This window comes from Marmota monax, unplaced genomic scaffold, assembly GCF_021218885.2.
Source record: "Marmota monax isolate L192 unplaced genomic scaffold, Marmota_monax_Labrador192_F-V1.1 WCK01_AAM20220418_F8-fsc00018, whole genome shotgun sequence".
Taxonomy (NCBI): domain Eukaryota; kingdom Metazoa; phylum Chordata; class Mammalia; order Rodentia; family Sciuridae; genus Marmota; species Marmota monax.
This window is the reverse complement of record NW_026692201.1, coordinates 9,824,775-9,846,667: the sequence shown is the minus strand read 5'-3', so window position 1 is coordinate 9,846,667 and position 21,893 is coordinate 9,824,775. Positions and strand designations below refer to the sequence as shown.

The 21,893-nt window shown below is 35.2% G+C and overlaps 1 protein-coding gene across 11 annotated transcripts in view; it reads right to left on the bottom strand.

Moving 5' to 3' along the window:
* The window catches only part of Atg10 (autophagy related 10), a 290,932-nt gene that overhangs the window by 83,630 nt on the left and 185,409 nt on the right, over nucleotides 1–21,893 (bottom strand). For all 11 annotated transcript variants that reach the window (XM_058574415.1, XM_046428112.2, XM_046428063.2 and 8 more), the window contains one exon: nucleotides 14,346–14,443. In XM_058574415.1, the coding sequence (XP_058430398.1) occupies nucleotides 14,346–14,443 (98 nt within the window). The remainder of the gene's footprint in view (nucleotides 1–14,345; nucleotides 14,444–21,893) is intronic.

Genomic DNA, 21,893 nt, shown 5'->3' with positions numbered 1-21,893 from the left:
TATTAGACATTTATGTAAAATGGAATAAATGTTTAAAATGTAATAATTGCATTATTTCTACCAATGAATGACCTTTGGAGAATTAAAAGTCATCATTTTTCAGGACTCACTCAAACTTATTTTCTCCCTTAACACTTGACTGCAATTAATTTGCATGAAAAGGGGAAGTAGAAGTGAGGGAGGAAAGCTTCAAAAACATTTAATGGAGTATCCTAAGCAGCCTTTGAAGATCAAAGTGTTGACTGTTCTGACCTCTGGTGGAAGTCCTACACTAGATGTACAGGTCTAAATTTGAAAAACTTGAATTTCCCTGTAAGTATGAGAGGAACAAGCCACTTCAATCTTGGTTAGTAAAGACCATTTGGATAAGGGTGGTGGTGGAGATAAAAGTCCTGGCAGAAAAAGAGCATGTTGATAGGAGAAACTACTTAGACATGTATTCAGTTCAACTCCTTTCACCAGCAGGTGGTTTTTAAAAAATAGACTACAATATTTATATTACTCAGTTCTAGATGTAAGATATATTAAGATATATCTGCATCTCAATGGGAAGCTGCAGGTTTAGCCACAGGCCCTATAACAATTCTAGAGTGTAGAATGCAATTGCTAATGGCAAGGTTGAGGGAGAAGCTCCTTGGACACAGACTCTCACTAAGGCCCAGAGGGGCTATTTCTTCTGTCTATTCCAGCTTGGGACATTCTTCCTGATATTTGCTGACACCATTCCATAATAAGCAGCATGTTCAATCATCATTTAAAGTTGAAACCTTTACCTGAAAGAAAATTGAATTCTGAATTCTCTTTTGTATAAGAAACTCTTAATACTTAATTTAGTAAATGTACTAAGCACTCAAACTTTAGCCTCCTCAATAAATTGTCATCTGGTCCTTTGAATGTACACTGTAGGAAACTTGAATTGCAACAATCCTATTGACCACTGCAATGCTTTCTTTGAAACAAAATAGAAATTATGTCTACTGTTTTTCATTCACATTTATGAATTAATGATAATGATACTTGATATTCATATCAACAATTATGTGCCAAGCGAATGCTAAGCATTTAATAGGCATTACCTCACATAGTTCTCACAATAATCTTATGGGTATAATAATATAATATAATATAATATAATATAATAATATTCCTCATTTGGAATATTAGGAGTTTTGCACATGAGGAAGGTAAAAGGTCAAATAACTTGTGCTTAGTAGAAGAATCTTGGCAGACCCAAGATGGCTACAGTTAGGCTTCCTCACCAAGACTTCTGGCCAGCTGTGTTTTCATATGTAGTCAAGCTTATAAACATGCTGATTCAGCACATGTACTCAAAGATCATAAATATTCATAAAATCTACTTATGAGCATGTGCTCCCTATGTAACCTGTTGACACTGAGCATTCTTTGTCTGTTCTGCACATAAAAATGGCCAATGGAAATAGTCAGGGGGCTGCTGCTGCCTCCAAATAAAGCATGTCTACTATCCCAATGGCATCTTGCATCTTTTTTTATGTGCCAGGACCCTGAATCTGTTTTCCAGGGTCTGAGTCCCTGCAAGACATACCTGAAATAGAATCCAAGTGTTCTGAGTTCAGATCCAAACTCCCAAACTGCTTTAGAAACTCTCCTTGGGTCAAGCTATATAATATAGTATCAATCAAAGCTCATTCATTTGCAAAACAAAAACTACTATTTAGTCAAAGCCCTTATTTGGAGACTTGAAAAATAAATTCTAGATGACTTTCCAGGAACAATTCCCAAAGCAACACTGAAGAACTAAAAACCATGGGAGCTATTGTTTCTTCTCAGGTGAGGAAGCTGCCATTCTAGAATCACACCCCACTTCCACAATGAGGAATCTGACACTGCTGTAATTCACAGCACTAGTGACTAGATACTGGAGTGTCTGCAGAGGTCACAAAGACAACCTCTGTGTTACCAGAGCTGCTGACAAAGTAAAACCTCTGCACACTTCTGCCTTCCAAATTCTGAACAAGTACATCTAATAGTCTGGATCTAAATAAAATGCAGACCTCTACCTGAAAGGAGGGTATGACCTGTGGTTTAGTTTTCCAGTATCGGCAGTACAGAAAGGGCATAAGAAAAGAAGGCTGGAAAGGAGATTGAGTTCTAATCAACTGTAGCCTTTATGGGTTCCAAGGATGTGGATGTCCTAGTTCGAAGGACTCCTGATTAAGTTTGCAAAATTTCGTGTGTCTAGGAAAAGATTTCAGAGTTTTCATTAGAGTTCATAACCCAAAACTGAATCAGCTCCAATATAATCTAATATGATATGATATGATATCATCTTGAGAGCAAGATTAGCATTGTGAGAGGAGGTAAAACAAAGGTTAAAAAAAAAAAAAAGCAGTGGTTAAGGACATGAGCTCCCACATATAGCTATCTGAGTTCCAATTCTGGTTTTGTTACTCAGATGCTTGACCTTTAGTGTGTTATTTATCCCTTTTTATCTCAGTTTCCCCTCCTCTAAAATGTGGAGAACAGTATAAGGATGTTCAAAGACCTAGTGATATATTATGTATGAAGTACTTAGAAGAATGCCTGGCACTTGGGGACTTCTCCCTAAGTGTTAGCTATTGTTACTGGAATAACCTTTAGACAAGATAAATTCTACTTGTAAGAGGTTATAAAATAGAGTTGTATTTGAGCGCTATGCTTTTACATTTATTTCCAAACAATTTCATAGAGCTTTTAGAAGAAACAAGTATTGATTCCCTGTGATAGCCAAGCACCCATCTTATGGTGATAACTTTGTTCTCTTTAGTGGCCAATTAATGCCAGGAGGAACAGCTGAAATACAACTAGCCAAAACCAAACTTATTATGTACGGAAGATGTACTTCAGGACCCAAATGAATATTTTTAAAGTATTCAAAATGCTAACTCTTTAATTGTTTGAAGGGAGTACATTCATAGTTGCTTCATCCTGGCAGGTACACTCAGATACAATTTTACTTAATCAAATATTCACACCAGTCTTATTATCCAGGGGAGGTGGATGACTAACTCCAGCTTACAAAAATCTTGCAATGCAACAGCATATTCTTCATGCTTAAGGAAGAGCTTAAAGGCTTTAATGAGGTTCTGCTCAATCATTTGCACAACTCTCATGAAACAAAGAAAAGCCCCAATCCTGCCAGTAGGTAGTCTATGGGCTGCCTCTGAACAACAGAAACAATGCTCAGTCTTGGCAAGAATGAAAATCAGACCCTTTAATTCTGATTATACGTAGACTTCCTCGGTATCTAAAAATGTTATGTGCAATCCACTGCAAGAAAAAAACCTACATTTTAGCTATTCATAAGTAACTTCAGTGTTAAATTGTTTGATTTGTGACTCTAGTCAAAATTCTGGCTGGCATCAGGTTGTTAACACATTAAGAAGAATGATTATGACCACTGTCAGTGAGCAATTAGGGAAATGAGTGCTTCAATATGCTACTGGGAGGAGGAATTAGGATATTTTTTCTGAGACGGACATGGGAATATACAACAAAAATTTTTAAAAGTAAATATTCATTTAAGAATTTATCACAAAAAGATAATTTGACAATTGCAAAAATTATATGTAGAAGGATGTCCACTTAGGAACCATTTCTGATACAAATAATTGAGTGAAACTCAGTGTTCACAACATAAAATTGGTTAAAGCAATTATGTCATGGTCTTACAATAAAATTCTATGCAATCATTAAAAAGTATTTAAATACTGGGAAAAAAGATGTCTGTAATGTAAATTAAAAACACCAAGTGCAGATTATGATTCATTTGTGTGTATATTTATACGTAATATATGAATATTATATATGTGTGTAAAATACACACATGCATAAATTCTGGAAAGCTGTGTCTAAAAAGTTAACAATGGTAAATTAAAAAAAATTTATTTTGTTACTTTTAGTTATATATGACACTAGAATGTATTTTGATATATCATACATACATGGAGTATATCTTCTCATTTTTGTGGTTGTACATGATGTGGCATTGCACTGGTCTTGTATTCATGTACGAACATAGGAAAGTTATGTCCAGTTTATTCTACTGTGGAAGTATGAGTAATTTTATTTTCTTCTTCATGGTATTTTGAATTTCATTAAGAATATTCCATATATATTACTTTTTTGATCAGGAAAAAATAATAATGGTTGTTAAAAAAAACGTTTACCCTAGACTTTTGAGGATAGTTCAAGATATGTACTGATATTCATGCTTTCAGACTCATGTAGTATGCCTAAGCTCTTTCTTTTTCTCTTGTATCAACAGAATAGGCAAATTCAAATGCCTTCTGAAAACAGGGAAATTAATTAAGTAAAATAGAATATGATGCAATACGAAGGGGAGGTGACCATGATTAACTGTAGAGCATGTACCCAGTCTAAAGGTATTCAAATTCAGAAATATTTCAAAACACTAAAATACACCTGTAGGTTGACTTTGAACAATAGTCTGGCACTTTTCCATTTAAAGGTATACACCCAGAGCACATTACTGTAGCTCTTTCCTACAACTGCAACTGAACATCACCCTTCCCATCTATGGTTTAAGTGGTATCTATAAATGAGGCCATTTTTAATATTTATAAAGTGATCTACCTAGAATTTCATACAATAAATTCAATACCTGACTTTTAGTTTCATTAGACTTGTTTGCTTCCTTATGTAACAGAATAAAGCAATGCAATCAATTGGCTTTCCCTTTTTATTTGTTTTGTGAAGCTCAGAAACTTCCCTTAGCCTAGGTTTTCTGTTAAAACTGTCTTTTCCTCTCCATTGCTTAGTTTTTATTCACTTTCTCTAATGGTTTGTAGTGTATTTATGCATTATTAGAGAGCGGTGAGGGAGAGAACAACTTGAAATATTTTTAAAATTTAGATTGGCAGAAAGAAGTAGCCCTGAATTGGTACACTGAAAAAAATAATATCAGCATATAGCAAAGTTATTGCAATGACTTGTATAAATAAATACATGATATGCTTTGGTATTATCATTATTTATTGTCCAATGTTTTGATGATGATAATGTAGACAGAAAATGTAGTAAGAGGAATTTAGTAGGTGATGTGGAAAAGAGTCAGGGAAATGGTGAAAAAAGAAGCTCAAGGGGGTAGGAAGTAGGATTTCAAAAAATGTTCAATAAATGCATGATAGAATACATGTGTACAGCAAAAAATTCTATTCAAAATAAGATAAAACAGACAGGATCTTTCTTAGGAAGCATATCCTCCTTACGGGGTATTCAAAACATACCCAGGTACATGTATCAGCAGAGCCTGTATTCCTTTTCCCTCCAGGTCCTGAGCCTGCCTTCCCACACCCCCAGCCTTCCCTGCCTGCCTCAAGCTCATGCTTTACTGCCTAGCCACCATTAACCTCTTTCTCAAAATCTGGAAATTAGAATATAAATATTCCTCAAACTTGAAGTTTGGGAACTAGTATGTTTATTAAAAATTAAAAATTGATGGTAGGTAATTATAAAAATGAAATGTGCTAAGATGAGTAATATTAAAATTAATTATTAAATATTTTAAATGGTATTTTATTTTTATATTTATAAGCTGGTTCTTTTTTAGGAATAGAAACTCTAAGGATCAATGAAATGCTATTAAATTATTTCAATAAGGCCTTTGTACAAATTCAAAGCATATGCTGGGTCAAAAGTGTAACTTTGATGGTAAAAAGCTAAGTCATATTCTGCTCAACCAGATACACATACAACAAAGAATATAAACCAGTCTCTTGTTTTTACTGTCTACTCTCATTAAAATGGAATAAAGCAACATATCTTAGAAATTATTTTAATAAGACAAGAGTCAATGAAACATCTCCGTTTTAATTTAGATTAATTTGAATACTTAATTAGTAGTTAGTGTTCAGAACCTTCAGAAAGTAAAAGTTAGTTAAGAAAATAATGTTACACCAATGCCTAAATAGTGCTAGTATGTAGTTAAGACTTTTCATAAACATTTTAGGATATAGAGCATTTTCCCCAGTACTGAGGACTGGACCTCAGGGACACTCTACCACTGAACTACACCTCCAGCCCTTTTATTTTGAGATAGGTTCTTGCTACCTTGCCAGACTGGCCTTCAACTCACCATCCCCCTGCTTCTCAGCCTCCTAAGTAGCTTGGGATTATAGGCGTGTGTCACCATTCCTGGCTCATATAGTTCTTAATGTAAGGAAAGTCTAAGGCACAAACAAAATTCATAACAATGTGTTTTTTCCCCAAACAAGAAAAGTATAATGGAGTGTGAACAACAGTGGACATTTGTGAAATGATAAAAGAATGAATGTGGAAGTGAAGTACTCTGATGATGTATGATAACTCAATAAATATTAAAAGTCACAATGCACATATAGAGTGACACTAAAATAATTTCTAGTAGAGACAGAAAAAATAATACTGTCATTATTACTCAAAGATACCAAAGTAAGTGAGAATACAATAATGGGAGCATATTTCACCTAAGATAAGAAAGTATGGAGAATGACTAAGAACTGTGGAAACATTGGGAGGTTTCCACACAAAAAATCCTGCAAGATGGATACGTTATTGTGGTGCCAGAAACTTGCCTACTAAAGTGATTTTGAATGTCCAGGCTAATAGCTAGAAACTCAGATTCAACAAATTTATCACAAATTCCAAAGAAAACAATCCCAGGATGTCTGCAGTCCCATTTAAATAAAACTTCACCATGAAAGAAGGCAGTAATGGAGCTGGCAGTGATTCTGAAGAAGCAGCAGCAATCCATAAAGACTTCTTAATTTCTTGTCATTTAAGAATTAAACCACTTCCAGTTCACACAGATCCTACCAGGTGCACTAAATTGATGTCATTATGAGCCATCAGGAAATACCCACCGAGACCTACACCAACACTGAGAAGTTTTGTTAAACAGCTCTGTGTTTTAATTGATTTGTATTATTTAAAATAGGAGCAGTTAAAAGTCAGTTATCGGATGTTGTGTAAAAGAGATGCCTAAAGACTCCAGGGAGACTGAGTTCAGAAGAAAGCCAATCACTGGAACTTCACTCGAGCACTTAAGATTATTACTAGAGGAAGCACAATTAAATCATCAGTTTATCAGGCATCATTATAAATCACCAGGCAACATATCAAGCTTCATTATTTAAGAATGCTTAACCGGTGACTTCCTGCATCACTAAGAGTCAAAAGCAATCTATTTACCAAAAGGTACCTAAAGAGCTTGGTGTTGTGTGTGTGTGTGTGTGTGTTGTGTTTTGTTAGATACTTTTTTACCCTAAGAAATTTGTCATGGAAAGAAAGTGAAACTCAACTGAAATTATCATACTTTTGCATGTGTTGGGCATGCAAAAGTCTTCAAAATGAAGTAAGTGGTATTCGAGAAATGCAAAATGTAACTTCCTACAAATATTTAACTTGGTTCCCGAATACTACTTGAATGGTGAGACCAAATGAGGAAAGTAATCAGTGAGTTTCTTTTCAATTTTATCCACCCAGCCCCATTCATTTACTTGTACTCACCTACCCCCAAAATGTGGAATTACAAAACAAAGTATCTCAAAATTTAAAGCATGCCATTCAGGTGTTAGAAAGAACACATTAATAAGGAAATAAAACATAGATTGAATTTTATACACAACTTTCCCCTCTTAGGGCTGGAAAGCAAAGCAGGGGGGTTGGAAAGAAGGCAATTTTGAAAAGGTTATTCTCTAAGAGGGATGAGTGTGTATGTATGTGTACATATATCCATGAGTAAGCATACATGTGTGTATAGAATGATGCAACACTAGAATCTTTTCTGGTTTGAGAATTAGAGAATAGAGAGGATATGGGTCTGGTTCATGAGTTTCAGAGTTGGCAAGTCACATAGTATACGTAGTCAGCTTATGCATAGTAGAAATGGCAGCAAGACTTGTTTGGGCATGAGAGAACTAAAATCCTGTGATGAAGCAGAAAAGGGTGGGATGTAGCAGGGTAGACTTATTCATTAGAGTAGGCACAGTGCCTAATGTTTACCACACCTTTAGAAATCCATGTGAATGTTTTAATTGCTTTTAAAAATAAAAGAAACTTGCATAAAATATTTTAGTAACATGAACATAATCATCTTTATAGTTATAAATATAATTTTCATATTTTTGTGGAGAAGGGAGGTTGCTATGATATGGGTATGATTTGAGTGTGTCCCCCAAAAGTTCATATGCTGGAAGCTTGGTCCCCAGTATGGCGGTGTTTAAGTATGACCTTTCAGAGGGGTCACCTAGTGGAAGGTGATTAGGTCATTGGGGGTGATGTCCTCAGGAGGGATTAATGTAGTTCTCAAGGGACTCCAGTTAGTTCCCTTGGGAGTAAACTAGAAATAACAAAGCTGCTCCTTGAATTCTTCTGGTTTCCTATCTGGCCATGTGATCTATTATGCATATGAACATTACCTTTCCTGTGATGCAACCAGAGGGCCCCTTACCACAGGCTGAAGAGATGAAACTGCTCAATCTTGGACTTTCAGACTCCAAAACTGTAACTCAAATAAGCCTCTTTAAAAAATAAAAAAATAAATAAAGTACCCAGGTGCAGATATATTATTCTAGCAACACAAAATAGACAAACACAGGGTGCATGAAGGCAAACATGCCCAAGGTCCAAAAAAGTCAGGATAAGGTTCTGGAAAATACAAAACTTTGATGAAAGAGTGAAGGTAAGATAGGAGAAGAAAGAGAAGCAGCATAGAGCTGAAAGAGAGAACTTGAGGTAGACGCATTTGGCTAAGGATCAAGGGTTTAATATCAATTCCAGAATAAAAGGCAAGGATGGGTCACATCCTAAATTTGTCCTAGTTTAATCATAAATGGTTGAAAAGAATCACTGAAGTCTTTACCTGGAAATAATAGTAATTCTGATTATGAAAATTATATCATATGTTGATTGTTTATTATGTCCTAAATAATGTTCAAAATGTTTTACATCTACTGATTCATTCATTTTTCCTACAACGCTGCAGATGCCACCATATCTCTAATGGAAAAATGAACTAAAACACAGGAATTCTTCATTCTTCATAATTTACCACAGGTCATGCAGCCTAAGTGCTGATCCTCAGAGTCAAGTCCATCTGTCTGTCTCCAGTACTCACAGAAAGGCTCTACCAGTTCCCAAAGCCATCAAAGATACACATGTTATCAACATGACCTAAGAGCCAACTTAAAGAAATGGTCAATTATCAAATGAAGCAAACTGAACATAATACAGATAGTCACTATAATGATCTGAAATGCGTAAAACATTCATATCTATGAGTTCATAAAGATTAATTTTTTAAAAATTCTCAGTCACCTCTGGAGGTGGCTAGAGAACCAATTCATTATCTGGAAAGCTAGAGCATAAAGGGAAAGAATCAAGCATTCATATTTTCTTTCTTATACAAAACATACCTCAGATAACAAAGCTGATGGGAGAAATTTTGCCATTACAGAAGTGGTCCAACTAATAAATAATGAATGAGAACATTAAAACATCATTGGTTTACAATGAATAACCTTTGAATGAATTAATAAATATAGACAATAATCATCAGTGACTGCTAATATGGCCAAAATAAACAGTAATAACTAAAGATTATGTGCTTCCTTTTGGGAGTAGCCAGAAACACCTATGAAGGATTCTTCTCATGACAACAACAAAGAACAAAAATGTAATGCACTCCACTATTGTCATATATGTAAGAAACTTTTAAAAAAACACCTAAGTTTTATTCAGTTTTAAGATTTGACTACCAGTTTCTAGTACATGTAAGGAGGAACATACTAAGCATCACACAGACATAATTGGAAAACAAAATCTAGTCTGCAAAACACAACAGGACAAGCACACTTCAACAAAGAATTATCAGGAAGAAAGAGAGGGAGAAATAAGAATTTATATAGATTTGAAAAGTCACAAGAGATATTAACCATTTAAATGTGTAGACCTTGTTTGGATCTTTATTCAAACAAACTGTAAAAAATATATACACTAGGGAAATTTAAACACGTAATTACTTAGTTAATGATATTAAGAAATTATCTGCAATTTTAATTTTAATTGTGATGATAGAATTGCACTTGCATTTTTAAGACTTCTTACCATTTTATAAATTAAACTTTTCTGAGATAACTGAAGATTCATATTCAATTGAAAAAAAAATTATACAAAGAGATCCCTTATAACTTTTACCCAGTTTCCCTCAATAATAACAAATTGTATAACTATAGTATCTTACAACAATCAAGATACTGACATTGATTCCATGAATATACAGAATATTTCCATCACCATAGGTTCCACATTTTATCTTTTAAAGCTACAATCACATCCCCTCTCTAGCACCTGGCAACCCCTAATCTGTTCTCTAGTCTATGATTTTATCATTTTGAAAATATAGAAAAGGAATGATACACTATGCAACCTTTTAGGATTACTTTTTTTGCACTCAGCATCATTTTCTGGAGATTCATCCAGGTTGTTAAGTGTATCAATAGATAGTTCCTTTCAAGTGCTTAGTAGAATTCCATGACAAGGGTGTGCTACAGTCTGTTTAAACATCCATTCACTGAAAGACACCTGGGTTGTTTCCATTTGGGGCTATTGTAAATTGAACTGTTATAAGCATTCATGTAAAGCCCTTATCTTACTTAAATATTTATGAATGAACTAAAATTTGATGTCTAGAATTTTCTTTTAAACAAAAATTCCAGACTTGGTAAGACATGAATGTAGTTCAGTGGTAGAGTGGGCTCAGCATGTTTGAGGATCTGGACTCAACCCCCAGCAGCAAAGTCAATAAATAAATAAGACCATCATGAGATTCTTATCTTCTTATCTCTACTTTTGTATGTTTGAGTTTTTCCAAAATAAAGTTTTTAAAAAGAAGAAGAAATTACTTATTTTCAGTAATGGTTACTGTAACAGTCACTCTCTAAAGAAAAATCCAATCTAGGCATCTGTTAGCTTTCTTGTGAAAGTTCTTTATTGGACTACAGGGCTGAGATAATAGGTAGTCCGTAAGGTTGGACAAAGGCAGGTGAGTAATCATCATAATCAAATGTATGAGATTCATGAGTGGCTTGTCTTCAAAAGAGAGGGTTCACGTCTGACATGAGCAGGCCTATATCATCAAGACCAATGCTGAGAAAACAGAAGTGTGATTACTAAAGATGAAGAGCAACAAACCATATGAGCACAGTCAGACCTGAAAATGAAGTAAAATGCATTTTGTATTATGCAAAGGCTGCTTTTGTTTTTAAGCCACTCTAGAGGACAGGATATCGTTATCATGTTCAGTCTGCAAGTTAATGATTCTTTAGCATATTTCTGCAAAACGATGGCTACTATTCGATGCCACCAATATTCTATCAGCTTATTTCCCCCTATGGCTGCATTATACCCTCCATTTCAGTCCCACTGAGGACACCTTGTTTTTCTCCACATGAGGTCTTACACAAATGAAGTCCCACTATTCCAAAGAACTCAGGCAAATAAAAAGACATAATACCATCCCAATAACCAACTGAGATTAAAAACCAAGACCTTCAAAGGAAATATATATGACAACTTTCAAATGCCAAATACTGCAATAGCTACCAATGAGTTTCCCTTGATTGGTCTTTAAAGCATGGACATGTATTATGTTGAGCAACTCTAGAGCTTAAATAAAGTTTTTTTTTTTTTTAATTACAAGTGGCATACATATCCACAGATCAAACTCCAATGAGACAAATTATAAATGATCATCTAAATTTTAGAGTTGTCACTTTGTTATATTGAATAATCATCCTATTAAGTGAGCTCCAGCCTTGATAGAAATAGTAATGTCTGGGGAATTATATTGGCCAAATTGTATTGTTATCTTATGTGCATATATGAATACCTAACAACAAATTTCACCATCATGTTCAACTGTAATGCACTAATTAAAATGTGAGGAAAAAGAAATAGTAATGCTAACTTACATACATCTCTTCAAACAAAAATGAAGGTATTTCTTTTTTACTAGTACTATAAATAGGAAAAAAAATTATCCAGCCAGGTGCAGTAGCCTATAATCCAAGTAGCTCCGGAGGCTGGAGCAGGAGGATTGCGAGTTCAAAGCCAGCCTCAGCAACTTAACCAGGTACTTAGCAACTCAGCAAAGACCCTGTCTCTAAATAAAATATTAAAAAGGGCTGGGGATGTGGCTCAGTGGTTCAGTATCCCTGTGTTCAATCCTTAGTACCAAAAAAAGGAAAAAAAAATCCACTCAAATGTTTATAAACTAAAATACATTAGTCAATTCTATTATTTTATTTGGTTAGTTTAACATCTCAGGGATTCTATCAATGTAGAGAATTCTACTAGCAATATCAGATGAGGAAACTAAGGAAATAGAGTTGAATTCAAAATCTTTGATTTTGAACAGAGGCATGTGGAATTAAAACGCAAAACTACATAGACCACCAGGAATTGCACTGTAGACTGGCATTGAGGAGATTAATAATAGGGCTACTAGTGAGAGGAAAACAGGAAAGGAATTGGGCTGGGGAGCACACTGACTGGGAAGGAGCTGAGAAAAAGGCTAAAGTTAATTTACATGTGTATATTGGATACTCTCTTCCTCTATATTTTTGTCATCTTTCTTTACTCTTAACAACTAAATATTTCCTGGGTCCTATGGATTCTGACTCTACAGTATAGATTTTTGGATAGTGTGTAGTCACTGACAAAACAGGAAGTTGAAACTCTAAGCATTCACCTTGACATACTTACTTCAAGGTTAATGTAAAGTAGTTTGCATAAAGTAAGATGTCCTTGCCAAAAATCTTTAGGGCTGCTTTGCTTATATATCACATTATCATTCTTCATAGCAACCACATATGCCTGGTCTACAGAACTTGGATTTCAGAGGGAGTCATTTTTGTGAGCTTCAGTAGTTTCAGAGAGAGAAGAACTTACGAGAGAATGGTAGGAAATAGAGCATAGAGGGAAAGCATTAAACCTGAAAGAATTCCAAGAACAAACTGCAAAATGGGTACAGAGAAATGAATAGCCATGTTTGGCAGAAGCTGTGTAGAGTGGACAAACAGAAGAAAAACGTACAGGGCAGGTGAGAACCTGCGAGTGACAGTCACTAAAGCCCAGGCAAGGCATTTACACTACATCCCATAGAACCCTGGGGAGCTGCTGCAGGCTTGAGCATGAGTGAGACAAGAGCAAGAGTAGTTAAGAAGTGACAAATGGTAAGAACTAGACAGGAAAGGCACAGAAAACCAGAGGCCGGAGGCTTTACTAATCATTCCAGGTGAGGTCAGAGGGTGATAGTGGGAGGGAAAGGAAAAAATTTAACCTAAGGGGCAGTGTGAAACATACTTAAAGCTAGTTTTGTCCTCAATTAAAACCTAGAGAATGGCCACTTGCAGTCATTGCTAAAGAACTGCTTATGAGATGCTAAGAATTCTTAACATTGATTGGGAGGTAAACTGCCATTATTATGATCAAATACATAAGAGGGCATGAAATTCTAATGGCTCATAAAATCACTTTTAAAGGAAGCTTTCATTAAGCTTAACAGAGACTTAGAAAAAAATAGATGTTTGATTTAAGTAAAAATAATTTTTAAGAAGACCATGATTGGTTGCAAGGTGATGAGTATTTTTAAATTTCTAAAATAATTACTGCTGATTTTAGCAAGGCCGTAATAATGACTTAAATGATTGACAGATCTATTTTGTCTACTTTTGCAAATATATTTATATATCTCTTTTTGCAGATCTATTTTTCTACTTTTGAAAATCACTATTGCCAACCTATTATTAATCAAAAGTTCACTATTTTGCAAATGCACCTATGAGTAAAACTGTGAAACACAGACAACACAATTTAAAGCACCCACTTCTCAGTGTATGTGCCAACTTACTTTCTATTTTAATTTATGGGATACATTGTTGTTGAGCACCTACTATATGATGAGTATTTTGCTGATGTTAGATGTACAATGAAAAGTAAAATAGAAAAACAAACATAGCCTGAACATAAATGAGCTCACAAAGTAATGGAAAAGGCAGATATTGAATACTTTTTAAAAAATCATCCAAATATGTAATTCAAAACTGTGATAAGAGCATGAAGGAAAATTATAGGGTGTTATAAAATCTTATAATAGGGAGTCAAAACCAAGTCTGAGTCTGAGAAGGTGTTTTTAAGGAAACTGTCTTTGAACTGAAATCTGGATATGGAAGAGTAAAATAGGGAAAGGAGTAGGTAAGAGAGCAAGATGAAAAGATGAGCATAGGGAAATAATTACATACAATAAAATGAAAATATTCTCTAACCTGTTGAGTAATAGTGTCCCATGGTCCCTGTAGCAGCCTCGTCTGATAGCACTCGTGGACTCCTTCCCATATGTCCTTCAGGGCTAACGGTCTCCCATCTGTGAAGGTGAATGGCAAGACTGTTAGTGATTCATGTGACACAGTGGTGCTTGGTGCTGATCTAAAAGTACTAGAAGTGTACCAACACTTTTAAAAAATATATTTACTAGGTTATACCTTACTTGCATATCAAAAACATCCTGTATGAATTATTATTTTCTTCCTGAGAAACATTTTAACATTCAAACTTTTCTCCTTTGTATCAGCCTAGCAGTTAAATTTTCTGCCCACTCTTGCCTCCAGGAATTTTATGAAATAAACAAAAGCCAAATGTGTTTTAGAGAGAAATGATAGATAGGAAGCATAGGCAATGGACCAGGTATACAGGCTCCCATATTCACAAGGGCTCACTAAGAAATATGTCAAACCTTGATACTTCCTCTGTTCCTTAAAACAAAGACACAGTACTCATGTCTCTTTAATTTCACTCTCCTGTTGATTATGTGCAATGTCCATGTCACTCAGCTGGATATCATGGAGAACAGGGAGAAAGAAAACATATAATTTCTCCTAGTAAGGAGCCTACCATCTACCAGGGAAACTATAACAAACTATGAATAATTTAAAATACTAGGGAGAGAGAGATAGCTGTCAGAGGAAAAATTCAGTTCTCTGAGAGTCCAGAGAGGGAGACATTAGCACCCAGTGGCTGCACTAGGTGGAGATAGGGACTGTTGAGGATGGAGTGACATGAGAAGGGGTTGGCATGAAGAGATTGGTAAAAAGCATCAGTGAACAATAATCCTCCTTTTAATTCTTTAGGCAGTTTTACTTAACCATCCATATTCAGTAACAACCCAAATAATATATTTTGTGAAGATCACTATGGCACTTATATTATATGAAAGATGAGAAAAGAGGAGGAATAGATACTGTTATGGTTTAGATATTTGGTGTTTCCCAAAAGCTCATGTGTGAGACAATGCAAGAAGGTCTAGAGGAGGTTGAGAGCCTTAATCCAATCAGCGAATTAATACCCTGATAGGGATTAACTGAGTGGAAACTGAAGACAGGTAGGGTGTGGCTGGTGATTGGGTTAATGGGAGAATGTCTTGGGTATGTATTTTGTATCTGGTGAGTGGGGTGTCTATCTCTGCTGCCTGATCATCATGTGAGCTGCTTCCCTCAGCCACACTCTTCTGCTATGATGTTCAGCCTCACCTTGAGCCCCAAGGAATGGAACAGCTGCCTATGGACGGAGACCTCTGAAACCATGAACCCCCAAATGAACTTTTCCTCCTCTAAAATTATTCTTGTCAGGTCTCTTAGTCACAGCAGTGAAAATGCTGACTACAATACATACTTAAGTTCAAAAAGGCAGAAAGAGGGAGTTATGTAGGGACTTTCAAAACACATACTCCTGGAAAGAAGGAATCTAAATGCTAGAACTTAGTACTTCTTGGCCCTTCAGAGCTATCAAGTCCTCAAGGCTTGTGGAAGTGTGCATTATTACTTAAAGAGGATACCTTATATACTGAATTATTAGAAGTGCTTGGTCATCAAGTGCAACAAAACTCAGTGAAATAATCTACCCTAAATCTTCAAAAAACTAAAAAGCATCATGGTATTCAGATTTACAAAGTATAAGTAAAAAGGAAGGGTGTTGGAGAAATTTGCTACATTTGGAGTTCAGGCTGTTTAAACACTCATGTTTGTAATTACTCTCTGTGAGACTGTAAGTTATTTTGTTTTTAACTTTACCTGTAAAATGAAGATAATAATTCTTTTCAAATTTTATTCTCATGAGGCTTACATTAGTGAATATACCAAGGACTATGTTGGATGTACAATGAGAATTCAAAAATATTAGGTAACTCCTTCTAGCCCCAACTCCACTGTGCCAGCAATTCTCAAAGCGAAAAGATTAATTTCTGGACTGTTATTTCTTAGAATGTTCCAAAGTTTCTACACTATGCACATTGTCTTTGATATAGTAATATACTAATAGCATAAGTAGGGCATTTCTCATGTTTGACCTGAAAAGTTGAACTTTTCCTCAACCTTTATTTTCAATAAATAGCAATAGAATATTTTGATACATTTTCAATAAGTATCTTCATCTTGGCATTTATCTGGCGGCAGGAGACCATTATCTTGTGATAAATAGTTTTATTCCATTGACATTTCCATGTCTGTAAAATGAACGAGATTTATTCATCCAATTAACATTTGAATGTCATGTTTAGCTACAAGTTAAAAACAAGCTGCCTTCAGTATCTGTGTTATATTGTTTTCTGAACACATTTACAGAGTAGGGCCAAACTCTGCTCTTAAGATAAGCAGTGCACATCTTCAAAATATGCACACATGTGCAAGCTTTTGTGTGGTGTGTGTGTGTGTGTGTGTGTGTGATGTGTGTTGATGTTGAAAATACAATCTGAGATACTTCAGAGTCAAACAGCAAACTAAATAATCAAATTACAAAAAGATGACATGATTTTAAAATAATTTTTACAATGTCAAAGAGGAACTCAAGTAGTGGGATAATAAAAGGTCAGAGCTGGTATAACTACTAATTTTATAAACAAGGCAACCAAGGTCTTGGGAAACACAAATCTGTAGAATTAAGCAGTCAGTTCATGACTGAGCCAAAGTCAGCATCCGGGTTTCAGGACTCACAACCTAGTGCTCTTCCCGCTATTCCATGCTGCCTCCAAGGGCAGAGATACTGCATACTCTTTATAAATACTGAAAAGTAACAAATAAAAGAATGCCTTTCTTAATGTTTTTTCCTCTAAGAAAAAGCCTTGTAGACCTAGAGAAGAATGTTTGGTTTAATATCTGGTAATCAGTAATGATTTTAATTTTATTCCTTAAAATATTTCAGCCAATATTTGAAGTACATGGTTTGGAAGTACCACTGTCAAAACCCTGCATACTCTGATGGAAACATTCATACAAAATGCAGTAATAAGTGCAGAAACCCAGAACAAATGTTATGGAATTTTTACCAGATTTGATACTAGAATTGAGAGTATGTACCATAAATTTCCAGACAACACCAAATCTAGAGGGTAAGAAAATGAATTCCTTAGAATACAGGAATTAACCGCTCTAGTCAACCTAGAGTAACAGTCACAAAAATTAAAAATAAATTTAAAACGTAAAAACTGAATGTTTTACTTACATCACAAAAAAATACATATTATTAAAATGATTTAGAATTTCTATGGTTTTAACTTTTCTGGTTTTTTAAAAGCCAATACCACATTAATAATTATTTAGACTCTTTCTATATCATTTGATAAAAACAGAATGACTAATATAAATGTATTTCTCCTGTCCTTGATTTTAACTTAATTTCAAAAGTTATGGTATGGAGGCTGGGGATAGCCCTGAGTCGTACAGTATGTGTGTAGCATGCACAAGACCCTGAAATTAATCCCCATCATTCCCAAAAATTGTATTAAAAATGTTTTTATTAATGAAAAAAATCACCACAACCCTCCCTCCCTTGCCACATATACACACACTGACACCTGATCATGCCTTTTCTCTGTTCTGCACACAATGCTACTAAATCAGAAAACTGTGAGTTACTCTACATTCCTCTTTCTCAATCTCATGTCTCATAATGAAAAATAGGGTCTATTACTACTTATAAATTTCTCTGGATCTGTGCTCTCCATTCCATTCCCACTGCACCAGAATTCTAGTTCAAGACTCCAACAATTGCCTTTGTCATCTCCTACAGTCTCCAGAGCTTGGTTCCTGCCCTTGTTGGTTTCAAACATAAATATTATAAATATCCTGCTCTGGTAAACACCATTCCTTAGTTTTACCTTTCTAATGGTATAAACTCCAAGCAACACCATGGCCCCTGTTGCTGTCTCTGCCGTTCTTCACTATGAATCAGTCCTTATGCAAAGTGGAGATTCCATCCCACCTCTCACTCACACAAACCAGTCAATCCTTCACCCTGTTGCTTTTCTCACTGCAAGTATCACTCTCTGAAATCATCTTACTTGTTTATATCTTTTCCTGCCTTTCCCAAGTAGCATGCAAGTTCTATGAAGTCAGATCTTGATTATTCTAGTTCCTGCATATATCCACCACCTGAATCAGGGTTTGGCACAGAATAAGTGGTCAATAAAGATTGACTAAATTGATTAAATCAGTGGTGTTGGTGCAGGTTTATATACATCTTCATATTCAGTATTGTAACATAAACATTTCCCACACTGGATAAAAGTAATAATTATGATTTTACAGGTTATGTGATATTGTACTATAACTATACACTGCAATTTACTTAAGTATTCCTCTGATGTTGGTTACTTGAGTTATTACCAGTTTTGAAATGGTACCTGGCACAAAGGAGTCATGAACTAAGCCAAAGCAATTTTTCTTCTTTTCAATTATTTTCTTTTGATAAATTCAGTAGAAGGGAATTACTAAGTCAAAGTGAAAAATAACTTTTAATTCAAGATAGAAGAACTAGTATCTTGCCACATCAAGATTCTCCCTCATGTAATGAGATAAGGAGTTAATTTTAGAAACAGATATTTATATAATTTGGCACCTAATATATGCCAAGCATTTATTCTAAGCCTTTGTGATACATCAGGAAGCAAAACAATGTTTTTTTGTGCATTCTTGTGGTGGGCAGAGGGGGGTAATGGTGTGATGATAAACAATGAATATAAGTGAGTGAATTGCAAAGCATGTTAAAAAGTGTGGTGTGGACTATGGTAAAAAAGAAAAAAGAGAGTAGACCAAGGAGTGCTGGCCAGGGGTGGGTTTGTGATTTTAGATCACCTGTGAGCAAACACTGGGAGGCATTAGCTCTGAAGATCCCTGAATAAAAGAGGGAAGAGGGAAGAGAGGAGAGTGAACCAGTAGCAAGGCTACCACAGGATAGACTCAGGGAATCCCTTTCAGGGCATTAAAGACATCTTTTTTTTTTTTTTTTTTTTTTTTTTAAGAAAAGACTATATGTAATTCACATATGTACAATTCACCAATTTAGAATGCACAGCTCAATGGTAAGTCTCAGAGTTATGTAACTATCACCTCAATCAAATTTAGAACATTTTATCACCTGAAAAGAGAGACCCCAAATTCATTAGCAGTCATCCTCATAATGCTTCCACCTGTCCAGTTCTAGGAAACCACTAATTTACTTTCTGTTGGAGTAGAATTGATGGGTCCTAAGGCAACTCTGTATTTAGCCTTTTGAGGAATTACCAGACTATTTCACAAAATGGTTTCACTGTTTAACATCTCATCAACAGTACATGAAGGTTATAGTTTTGCTACATTCTTTCCAATATTTGGTATTGTTTTGTCTCTTCATTTTGGTCATCCTAGTAGGTGTGAAATGGTAGCTCACTGTGATTTTTGATTTGCATTTTCCCTTATCATATGTGACACTCAGCATACTTTCATGTCACTATATTCTTTGGATATATGTCTATCCATATCTTTTGCCCTGTTTTTAAACAGGGTTATTTGTCTTGCTATTAAGGCATAAGAGCTTTTTATGTATTCTACATACAAGTCCCTTATCAGATATATTTACTCTTAAATTATCCATTTCTGTGGGATGTCATTTCACTTTGTTGGTGTCCTTTGAGGCACAAAAGATTTAATTTTGATGAAATCCAACTTATCTATTTTTTATCTTTGTTTGCTTGTGCATTTGATGTCATTTCTAATACATATCTGGATCTATTACAAGATTATGAAGATTTACTCCTATATTTTCTTTTAAAAGGATGTTGGCTTTTGAAACAAGAAGACATTGCAGGGTTTTCAGCAGAACCATGGCATCCCCTGACTTAAATTTGATAAGGGTCACATTCTGTATCTCCTTCAAACATTTGAACTAAATGAAACAAAAATGCTCATTCACCTTTCTTTGACACATCATTGTATGATATTATTTTGTTGTTCTTTATGCATTATTTGGGAGTCTCTTCCACCTACACTGTAGACTTCATGTGGGCAGGAAACTTGACTGTTTGGTTCCCTGCTCCATTCCCAGCATCTAGACCAGTGTGTGCAATGCTGGAACTATAAGATAGTACAAAATGAGAAGAAGGACTTGTACCACATCAAGTCACAGCCATGAACGAGCCCAGGTTATGAGTCAGGAGTACCCAGTGGAAACTAGCTTGCAGAGAGGAGTGCGCTATATATAGCAAGAAAAGCAGCCACAAGTGGCCAGGAAAGCATCTGCCTCAGTAGAGTCCCTGGCTGAACTCCCATAGAAGCATGGCCAAGCTTGATTTGGGGGGTAACTTTGCTTCACAATAAACCCCATTTTCATGTTAACCCAATTTTCAGAAACAACTAGAAAAAAGTTGCAAACACAATTGAGTATAAGCTATAAAGGCTATTCTGACTGGGACAATTCTGACAGTTATGACTTCCTTGACTAGACTCTCCAGATTGTGGTAACCAGTTTCCTAAATTCAACCCTCTTAGGAAAAATGAGGAAGGTCAATAAGCAATTATAATCCCCTTATCAAAATACGTGATCCTTGTATTTGAAACTGAGTGGTTGTTGATTGAGTATATTATGTCTTCTATAACTTGAATAGTTCTCAAGGGCTGCTGCAAAGTCTCTTCAGTGCCTCCTGAGACTCTTCTGTTTGGCACCCCTGCCAGAGCATGGTAGGCCTGGTGGGGCTGTAAGGAACAGAATTTAAATGCTTAAAACAAACATATCAGGACTTAAATATTTATAAGACCACTGTTCTTTGAAATAGTCACCTAGGGAGGTTAACTGACTATTCAACAAATTCAACAAATATTTATTCCAACAATGCTGTAATGTTGTCAGTGGAACTGCTCCTTTGGAAGTGTCTTCAGAGCCAGGCATGGAACTAATTACTTTGTAGTCACAAAATAGGTTTGAATAATAATTTTTAAAAGTATACACATTAGGGCTGGGGTTGTGACTCAGTGGAGGAGTGCTTGCCTAGCATGGGTGAGGCACTGGGTTTGATCATCAGTACCACATAAAAAATAAAATAAAGATATTGTATCCATCTACAACTAATTTTTTTGAAATATACCCATTATATTCCCTATATTTTGCTCCAACTGATTTTTCTGTCTCAAAACAAATTCCCCTTTAACGGATAACTATCTGCTGACTTTTAGTCATAAGGATTAGAAGTTTCAAAATCTGTAATTTCCAAAATGTGTTGAGTTGTAGCCCTGTGATTTGGGAAAAGTCTGTAATTTGCTTTTCCCCTGCTTTATGAACCTCTTGTTTCCAATGACCATTTACACTATAAAAGGTCTGGGTAAATACAGCTTTTTCCCTTTGACAATAATGACTTAAAGGAGTATAATGTGGGTTCTCTTTCCTCAGCCTTCATCACTGGTTTTCTTAGTCATAATTCACACCTTCATGATCAAAGGTAGACAAAAGTTAGTACTAAGATTATTTTTACATAATCAGAAATATTTTCAAGACCCTTACATGTACTACTGACA